The 10,534-nt window shown below is 36.7% G+C and overlaps 1 protein-coding gene across 1 annotated transcript; it reads left to right on the forward strand.

Moving 5' to 3' along the window:
- Window positions 1-7,510: 7,510 nt before the first annotated feature.
- On the forward strand, window positions 7,511-9,743 carry LOC121733424. Its single transcript, XM_042123682.1, has 3 exons — window positions 7,511-7,689; window positions 8,369-8,464; window positions 8,711-9,743. Exons 1-3 carry the CDS (start codon window positions 7,606-7,608, stop codon window positions 9,719-9,721), a joined length of 1,191 nt encoding a protein of 396 aa, XP_041979616.1. The 5' UTR covers window positions 7,511-7,605; the 3' UTR covers window positions 9,722-9,743.
- Window positions 9,744-10,534: the final 791 nt, after the last annotated feature.

Genomic DNA, 10,534 nt, shown 5'->3' on the forward strand with positions numbered 1-10,534 from the left:
TAACGGTGTTTACACTAACACATAGTATGTAGACATTAATGAGAGTGAGAAAATTGGTTTGTAATTGTTTTTCTGTGATATCTCAGTGCCAGTCTAGATTTTAAGTGCTTAACTACTAACTCCTATAACAAACACTTTACTTTAGAAGTTTAGATCTTTTAAACATTTTTCTGATAAGTGTCAGATATATTTTGTCCTTAGTTTTATTTCATTTTAATCTTAATGTAAACAAAGTTTAGGCAGCTATAATGCTTCCAGTTTAAAAAGACACGCATTTAATTAGCAGTGAAAAAAGGCACTAATTTGATCAAGTCTCAATTTTGTTTATATGTATTTAGATAAGGATGAAATAAAACAAGGCATTCAAAATAAGTCACCTTTCTTAGTTATTTCTGTTTATAAAATATTGTTTTATCAGAAGAGTGTTAAACGTTTGTAAAATCAATTTATGATAATTTAAAAGTGTAATTATAAAAAATATCTCATCTAAAAATACTTTTATAAAACTCAAGTCTAATTTTCAAAGTTAAAAATTCCGTCTATGAGTAAAATATTTTTTTTAATTGGTATTTTTTTTATAATTATACTTGCTGCATATTATTTCTAAAGTTACTTTTATATTTTATCTCATTTTTGACCAAAAATTTGTTTAGATTAGTTGTACGAATAAATTTACTCAAATTATATTTTAATTCTAATGTAAAACATGATTCGTCTTATTATATTCAATTTGTAAGATATTAAATTCAAATTTTTTAAATGTTGGTTACACTCAATCTTAAATTTTAAACAACTTACTGATTAAAATATTTATGCAATGAATACTCTATACTAGGGATGGTGAACCAATGGCACGCGTGCCACCAGTAGCACTTGACATAAAATTTGGAGCAGGATACTGGTCACAAAACTAGTATCGAAATCATTATTACTATACCAACAATGAAGGTTATATTGTGTAGATCCACCTCTGCATAGTGATCACCAAATTAGTCAAAATTTTAAATATTCACCACAAAAAAAAAATGAATGGCATATTTATGACTTCTTCAGAAAAGGGGACGTTTATACGAAAAGGTTCGCCATCCCTGCTCTATACAATGCTTATTTTAATACCTACATTGGAATAATCTCTTGAAAGACAAAAAGAAAACATTGTAAAGCTTATTCCTTAACTATTTTATTAGTAAGGTACTATCAGAGTAATTAATTCATTGACAGATGGCGGATCTACGTAATTCGGTCGCGTTATGTCAAACCCGAGTCCCGACTTATCATATTTTAAGTGACATCTCGACCAAATGTAAGTTAGGACTAGGTCTGCCATCTGCATAAGAATCAATTCCCTCCATTGTACCATCTTTTTTACTTTCTTTAATTGTCTTTTGATATAGGTAACTAATAAAACATATCCTGGCAGTCGGGTAAAAAAGAGTGTAATCGCCATAAAGTTTATTTTGGTATGATTCTTTTAAGATATCGGGTGTTCTGTAGGGCGTTTTGTTATTATTAAAAATGTCCTTGTAATAAAATTTAAAATTTTAATATTCACTGTGCATGATAAACATATCCGAGTGTATTGCATTTACTTAAGTTTGCATTTAATTTTGTAAGACATGGTGTCGATATGACTGATAAAATAGACAATTTTGTAAACACTATAAATGGTCTTTTATTTTCCAAGTTAGTTATCTTTAATATGTAATTTTCAAGTTTGGTTAGGACAATACAAGCTGATCACCTGATTGTCCGACAAGTAAGACGATCCATATTCCATGCGTCGGATGGGCATGTAAAAGGTCGATCCTGCGCCTCTCGTCAGTCGTGTCGGTCGTCCGTCCCACTGGGTTATGAGAGTAGAGAAATAGAAAGTGCTCTTGTGCGCTGCGCACATACTTGAGCACTATAAAATTACTCCTGCGTAACTGGCCTGGATTTCAATGAAACAGTCCACCGTCATCGAAACCAGTGTGGCCTGAATTATATTATAGTAGAATAGTACATAACAGCAGTCCCTTTCCATTAGGCGATTCATAATGCTCGTTTCGATTTAAATAGGTGCATACAGACTATCATTAAAGATTCTCACGCCAAATCTTAAAGGATTGGCCATTTCGAAAAAAAGGCGTATAATATTTCCCATGCTCGTATTGATACGTTCGATGAGTATCTGTTTACAAAAGAGTCCCGCTCAAGGTGTGGGGCACAAAGGCCCCCGACTGTGAAGCGACTTGAGGCGCCCTTCCCACAAGACGGGTCAGTTGTGACCTCATGCGAAAAATTGGCAAATTGCAATTTTGGAATCGTAGGACGAGACCATAGACAAAAAATTGAGGTTATAAAAAAGTCACTGTTTAAAAATGAACTAGAGATCGCCCAATGGTCGAAATTCGACCTTAGTTCCGACGACATTAGGAGTACTGCCGTACCTATATTTTGTAAAAAATATTGACTACTTATCTTTTTTTTTCAACTCTTGTCTCTGGGACTTAGCTGATCTCAGACTGGCCGTGTAAGCATTGTCTAAAAGTCTCTTAGATTCAATAAAAAAAACTATACTTAATCCATTTTCAATTTGTCAACTTGTTGTCAACAGACTTCAACCATAAATAAAAGTGTATAATTCGTATGTATAGGCTTGTCACTCAAAAATCTGTCATTTCTCATGTGTGTGTGTTGTAGTGTGTGTAATGTTTTATTTGTTAAAAAAATGTATGATAAAAGCATAATTTCAAAATAATATTAGTTCGATGCACTCCTTCACCATATAAACTATAACTGTGCAAAATTTCATGCACCTACGTTTCCCCATTTTTCGTAAAAAGGGTTACAAAGTTTTTCGCTTGCGTATTAATACATAGATTTGAAATCTGAAATTAATTTTTACTTTTACTAGGTATAACTTAATGGATAAACCTTAGTTTTAGTTTCTACTCAATTAAAATAGCATATTATTCTTAATATCAATCAAATAAGGAGTAACTAAATAAGTGCTAATATGGGACTATAGCAAACAAACCCAGGACGAAATACCGATACACTACCGACACATTCCAAACTGCACTCACTTCCCTTCAGTTAAAATTCATTTTCTAACAACCAACATGAAATACCCCAATACACTACGTCCTAACGTTCTAAACTCTACCTTAAATTCAACTCGTTAGGGTTTAATTTACCTCACTAGCGGTATATAGTATGACACCTGTCAGAAGCCGTGGGAACGTGGGGTCCCGGAGGAAGAGGCGATTGTCGTAATGAGTCCGTCACGGGAGCAATACTGTTTGTTTAGGAGTAATGTTACTTCATTGAATATGGATCCATAATCATCATAATAATTATCATCATACATAGTATTTTTTATTTTTAAGTTATTGTATAGCTTCCATCGCGGGCTTTGTGCGCGGCGATCAAACCAAGAAATTCCGTAGGTAACGGAAAAATAAAATAAAAATCGGCCAAGTGCGAGTTGGACTCGAGCACGAAGGGTTCCGTAGAACCGTACCGACGACCGAACTGTACATTGCGCCTATTTCGAGGAAAGTCTTGTGACTTTCCTCGAAATAGGCGCAAATCGCAATAGCTGATAGCATTATCCATGTCCATACTAATATTATGAATGCGAGAGTGTCTGTCGGTGTCTGTCTGTTACCTCTTCACGCCCAAACCGCTGAACCGATTTGGCTGAAATTTGGTATGAAGATACTTTGAATCCCAGAGAAGGACATGGGATACTTTTTATCCCGGAAAAATGTACGGTTACCGCGCGAGAAACGAATGTTGGCGCCACGGAGTTGCGGGCGTCATCTAGTGCTAAAAACATCTTATTGTCGTCTTAAAACCACAGTCCACAGTTAATAACTGATCTAATATTTATACTTTCAAACCCATTCTCTTTCACAGACTTCATAAACACACTTTATTGTCCATCCATCAAACGATAAACACTTATCTAACACGGAACAGCATTTTTTTGTTCGATCCGACCAGGAAATGCCCCCGGATGTGTTTGGAGTGAGAATGGTTATGGTTTTTCATTCACCTGTATCCATGGGAATCTGGGATACACAAAAACTTACGGATTACTTTTTATGAATCCTTTGTTGCTTTTTTGATGTCGAGATGTGGGAGAATTATTTACCTACTTTTGGTGAAAAAACATAAAAAGGTTTAGTTCTCATAAGATTCTCAAGGATTGAATTAGTAGGTAGTCTTTGTCACCTGCTTAGCTGTTGGTTTAGACTTTAGAGTCTTTAAATGATTACCTTATATAAACTTTCGCCTTTGAAAGTCTAGGGGCTAGGGCTTAACAGCTATAAAAGTATCTTGTAAGATAAAAATTGCCCAGTTTTCTACGACGCCCCTCAGATTATAAAAGTTCTAATTACTAGCCGATAGGCTAAAATAGGTAGCTAAAGGTAATAATAATTTGTAGGTACTCGTAATTCATTCAGTTACTAACTTACTACAGCATAATTTTTGAAGTGTAATTACCTAAAAAGTCCCTAATTTTAAACTCGAAACCAAACAAATTACACAGGAGTATTTTTAGGTCCATTGTACTATAAGAGAAGTTGATTTCTAAGCAGATGGCGGACCTAATAAATTTGGTCGCGTTAAGTCCGACTCATTCGACCGATCTATTGACATAATAAAGGTCTTTGGACCGATCACAGCTAACATTGAATTGACATAAGCCGACCAAACGACGTAGTAGGTCTATCAACTGCCTAGGAATCAATTTTCTCGGGTATACACTGGTGGCGACTTACTCGCTGTCTTTTGATGACCCTCTGTATCAAGTAGGGTGAAGTCGCGTATTTTTTGTTAGAAGTTCAAGCGGAAGGAAGGGCGGGTCCGGTTCTCACGAGTCACGACTGCCAGAATCCGGATTATACCGAGATATATTGTTAGACTGCAGGAGACACGTTCTGGGCAGGAGGCGTTAGTACTTGAGAGTGGAATTCACCAGAATTCAGAGTTAATGATTACTTAATTTTAATTTAATGAACATTTTGACATACTTAATCCGATCTGGGCGCTAATCTCAGGAATCTACTGGTCCGATTCAGTGGTATTTCAGTGTTAGATAGCCCATTTCTCGAGGAAGGCTATAGGCTATATTTTATCACGCTAAGACCAATAGCAGCGAAGAAATAGAGGAAAATGTGGAAAAAACGGGGGGAAATTATTTGAAAGGGCTTATTTGAACACGCTAATCTTAGCAACTATACTGGTCCGAATTGAAAAATTCTTTCAGTGTTAGATATCCCATTTACCGAGCCCCGAGCAAGGCTATGGGCTGTATTTTATCACGCTAAGACTAATAGGAGCGGAGAAATAGAGGAAAATTAAAAAAAAAAACGGGGGAAATTATTTGAAAGGGATAATCTCACGAACTACTGGAGCAATTTTTCTGTTATTTTATATTTGGCACAGATAAGAAGTAGACCACGTGAAGGATTATAGGGTATTTTTGTGGACTAATTTGTCTGTAAAATATCTAATATACGCGGACGAAGCTGCGCGGAACGTCTAGTTGAGATATAATAATATGTGCCACATATTGCAAAATTATCTGAGGTTTTAAGACTCATCACTCACTATTCACTAATCTATTCAAAAGCGTTCGGTTTTACCATTCTAGAGTTAACTCCACAAAAAATGCCCAAAACTGACCAAATTACGACAAGCCGTTAGCACCGGCTTTTCCCATACCTTAGGTCACCTAATTAAATTAGCATACTCATTACGGCCCTCAATTATCCCGTTAAAATTCCCACGTTCTATGCCATCATGCAATATTGTCACCATTGGATGCCCTCAGATACCAACTTGGGACCTACCACTAAACAGCACCTGCCAAACAATTTTGACATTTATTGTGTACGGCATAAGGCGCCAGTATCGTATTACTAACTGCTCAAACGCCATGCATCATTACATGCACGGTTATAGTTTTAAAATATTCACAATTTTATTACACAATTTTCAGTCTAAACACCTTTGCTATAGGGTTCGTAATAGCTATGAAACAGTAATTTTGCGAATGACCATCTGTGTTTTAATGGTGTTTATTACAATGAAATAAAGTTTAAAATCGTTGTGTTTCTAAGTGAAAACTTTATTAGCTAGGGAAGGTCGTGGGAAAATGGTAAAATTGAATATTAATATTACGTCCGTCGGTATGTGAGGGTTGGAAAGGTTAGGTACACACCTGGACATCGGCTAGGCCCCTAGGGTAAGGGATAGGGTCATCATCACGATATTAATGTTTTGTTAAAACAAATACCGATATATGTATTTTATCCCCCACTGCGTTGGAGACTAAATTGTTTTTTTTATGGGAAAATCAATATAAAATATTTTTAATTCGTGAGCTGATCTAACAGATAAAATACATATTATTATATTAAAACACTCATCTACAATAAAAAGAATAGTAATACAATATGTGTAGTTAATTATTAACACGTAGGCTCCTATTTTCCTAAAAAAGTATTTCATCAAAATAGTATCCAATATCCTATATTATAATTTAATGTGCATAACTTTCACAAAAAATCTTCATTCGCAGAATTACAACTTTTCGACTACGATTTGTAACACTTTCAATCTTAAAAAAAATTATTCAAAAATTCAAAAATCGAAAACCGCAAGCCTAATTTCTAGTGCGCGACAAATACCCTTGCACCTTTCTACATTCCCACACATCGTGAGAACACAACACCCGTACCTTTACACCCTTATAAAAAAACTCACCTTTTACCTTACCGAGTTTGTCACCTCGCGAAACTTAGTAAAGGCGGAATTGTGTTTTATTAATGTGTATATAGAGGTGATTATCGTAAAACAATGAAAGGGGTTTCCATTGAAGTAGCTTCACTCGAATTTTATTTTCTGTTTTGTTTTATTTAGTTACGTTAGTTTTAAGTGGCCTACATCCTTGTGATTTCATCTTTGTATTATCCTATTTTTATTTTTGTTACAGTTATAACAATTATAGATACATTAAAAAAGCATTTAAAAATTTTACAACTTAGGTACTTAGGTGGCCTAGCAAATGCCTAGGTGTCAACTATCAATTAAAGTTTTCACTTTTAATTATTATTGAAAATCACAAGTCTGTATTTTCTAATTTATGCAAATACTTAGACTATGCTTTACTTTAGAAGGGTGAAATACCTACAGCATAAAAAAACTTAAACCTTTTTTAATACTTTATCAAAAAAAAAATCTTGTTAGTACTTACATAAGAAAATATTTATAATTATATCAATTAATAAAAAACATGCATTCATGAATAGCAAAATATATATTGCAACAAATAAAATCGAACCCCGAACCAATAAAATCGCCAACCACTATCCCATCGGCGCCATTCATAACAGGTCCTGTGCGAGCGAGAGGGAACGAAAACAAAACATTCCGATACATTTCCCAGCGCTTCACCCCATTAGTTAGAAAGAGACGGCAGGATTCTCGCGTTCAACTTTCGAACAGGATGAAGGAACATAGCGGACGAATTTAAATTTAATTGTACGGGGACTCACGTGAGTTCCCATTACGTTGTGAGCCGTGGTCCAGGATTGTTGTGTTGTGAGAATGCCGTGCAGCGAAGACGATGACAGCCAGACTGGTTTCCTCTCGGAACCCACACAGGGGATGTCCAAGGCGGAGTTGCGTAAGGTGAGTATTTTCAATATGTTCGCAATTCAAATTGTGAGTGGACAACTGCACAGTGTTTTTTTAAGTTTTTTTTTAGTAAAGTGTAGGCCAAAGAAATTCAAGGATTAAGTCAGTAATCAGTGTGACCGAAAAAAACCTTATGCAATAAAAATTTATAAATATAGTCCGTCAAGAAAGTGAACAAATTAAAAAGTGGCAACATCGTAGTGTCATCCCTTTTTTCGAATGATTAATTGAAAGGGATGAGACTACGATGTTGCCACTTTTTAATTTCTTCACTTTCTTGACAGACTGTTTGTTGTGAATTGTGATGCAAATAAGTGACAAGAGAGAAAAAATTGTCAGTAGGTAGTGAGTACTGAGTAGGGTGGCCAAAATAACGCAATGGTTTATATCTAAGGCATAATACGTGTTAAAATTACAGACATGTACAGATTAGGTACCTACTATGGTTTCTAGTTGAAACTTGAAACTAGAAACACGAAAAAAAAAATTTTTTTTTTTTGATTACACAGGTCATAGATAGAGGTTGTGCCTACTCGTACTTTATAAAACTTGAAGTCCAAAAGACTAAAAAGTAAAAACCGACCTTCTCATGGATTGGACTAAGGATAGAATTAAAACGCTTACTCTATCTTATATAAAATATATAATAATAATAATATTGTTAATCTTACAGACAAACAAACCAATAATGGAGAAGAAAAGACGAGCAAGAATCAACAACTGCTTGAACGAGTTGAAAGATCTGCTGATGGATGCGATGGACAAAGACGTAAGTTGATATTTACCCTCTTTCTATAAAGCTTTATACTTACGTCATATAAAAAATTCAGTAGGTACTGAACCTTAAAAATTAAGGGCTCCACACTAAATGTATTAATATTATGTAATTTTTATTATGAATTTTGTCACAGATATTTGCGATGCGATGCGAATTCGCAGTTATGTGTGGGAGCCCTTACTAGAAAAGCTAAGCTTTCCTACAGCAAGGCATTGATCATTCTATTCTCCTTTCCAGCCAGCTCGTCACTCCAAGCTGGAGAAGGCGGACATCCTGGAGCTGACGGTGAAACATCTCCAGACGTTGCAGAGGCAGCAGCTCGCAGCCGCGATCGCTGCCGATCCAGCGGTGCTGCAACGATTCAAGTCAGGCTTCGGAGACTGCGCCGTGGAGGTCAAGAAGTATCTATCCAGGCTAGCCACCGTACCCACCGGTATAAGATACCGACTGGGCAACCATTTAAACACCTGTATATCTGGCATCGATAGACTGCAGCCTTCGGATTACCAGCCCCTAGTTCCGGATCCGTTGAGGCTGGATGGTGAGAGACCGAGCGCCTTCCACTACGTCAGAGCTACGAAGCTAAGAAGCCCACCCATCAGTCCCCTATCATGTGACTCTGCCTGCGATTCCTCCACCGAGTTGGAAACTCCCCCGAGAGTAATACCAAAGTACCCCTTCCCGACACCGCCTAGTCACTCCGCGTCCGACCAGGACAGTCCAGAACAGAAGCCAACAGTCTCTTCAACGACGATATCCCCGGAAAACCTAAAGCAGGAGGCTCTAAGAAATAAGAAAATAATGGAGCCGCTCTCAATAGTTATTGACGTGGAGAACTATAAAATAGGAATCGACGGGTCGCCAAAGAGAGCAGTAGACTACTCGATACGGAACAAGTTGAAACGCCACGCGGAGTCAATTGGTCCTATGCCGAAACTGATCAGGCTAGACCAGGAAATCGTCACGCCAGAGAAGAGCATATCGGATAGATTATCAGATAGTGTAGGACTGGATCTCCAAGTTCGACCGCCGACGTTCCATCGTGTACCAGAATTACCAGAGAGGAAGATTGAAGGTAGCCCAGAAAGACTTAGCGATAGAAGACCAAACGTGCCCAGAACTGTGATAAGTCACACTGCTGAATCTTTGTCCCAGTCTAACAAAGCGCAAAATGTGGATAAGGATAGCAAGGAAGCTGAAAGTTCGAAGGCAGACCAGGGTCCGTCGAATATGTGGCGACCTTGGTGATTTTGCCAAATAGATATTTACTATCAGAGAAATAGATTCATAGGCAGATGGTAGACCTACGCGATTTGTTCGCATTATGTCAAACCTAGCTGACAGCAGAGACCAGACATCTGACAGATCACAAATTAGTAAGAAATAATTGGATGGACCCACGTTAAGTGGTCGGGCTATGTCGAGACATAACCCGACCACTTAACGTGGGTCCATCCAATTATTTCTCTAATAGTACTACAACTAAGTGTAAGGCAGTTATAGGCATCATTGCTCCAATGATATGTCACACTGATGAATTTGATGAAACGATTAACAATCCGACATGAAGTGAGAGGGTCAATATATTGCTATCACTTTCTTTTATATCAATGAATTAATGTTGATTATATTTTCAACTAAGAGTTTCACTTGGCTGAACAATTCATGAACTATTAGTAACTAAGCAAGGACTGGGTTGCACCAGAGGCGTGGGTAAAGTTAAAGTTATAGTTAAGGTAAATTTAACTTTAACTTTACCCTTAACTTTACCCGGAGAAATTGACAGATGACAGCTGATCCAACAAGGTTATACATGCGCGTGGGCGGGGGCGCTGCTGGTAAAGGAGAACTGTCAAAAATTGCGGTTTTTGTATGATGACAGCGTTAGTTACTTTTTTCGCCACATGCATTTAAAACCTTGTCGAGCTCTATGGTTATAGTTAAATATGGCGTCTTGATGGCGTCCATTTTAAACTTTACTCAAAGATTTGACATTTTGCACTGTAGTTAAAGTTAAAGTTACAGTTAAAGTTAGTTGGTGCAATCCAGTCAGAAAAATAT

Source organism: Aricia agestis, chromosome 13, assembly GCF_905147365.1.
Source record: "Aricia agestis chromosome 13, ilAriAges1.1, whole genome shotgun sequence".
Taxonomy (NCBI): Eukaryota; Metazoa; Arthropoda; class Insecta; order Lepidoptera; family Lycaenidae; genus Aricia; species Aricia agestis.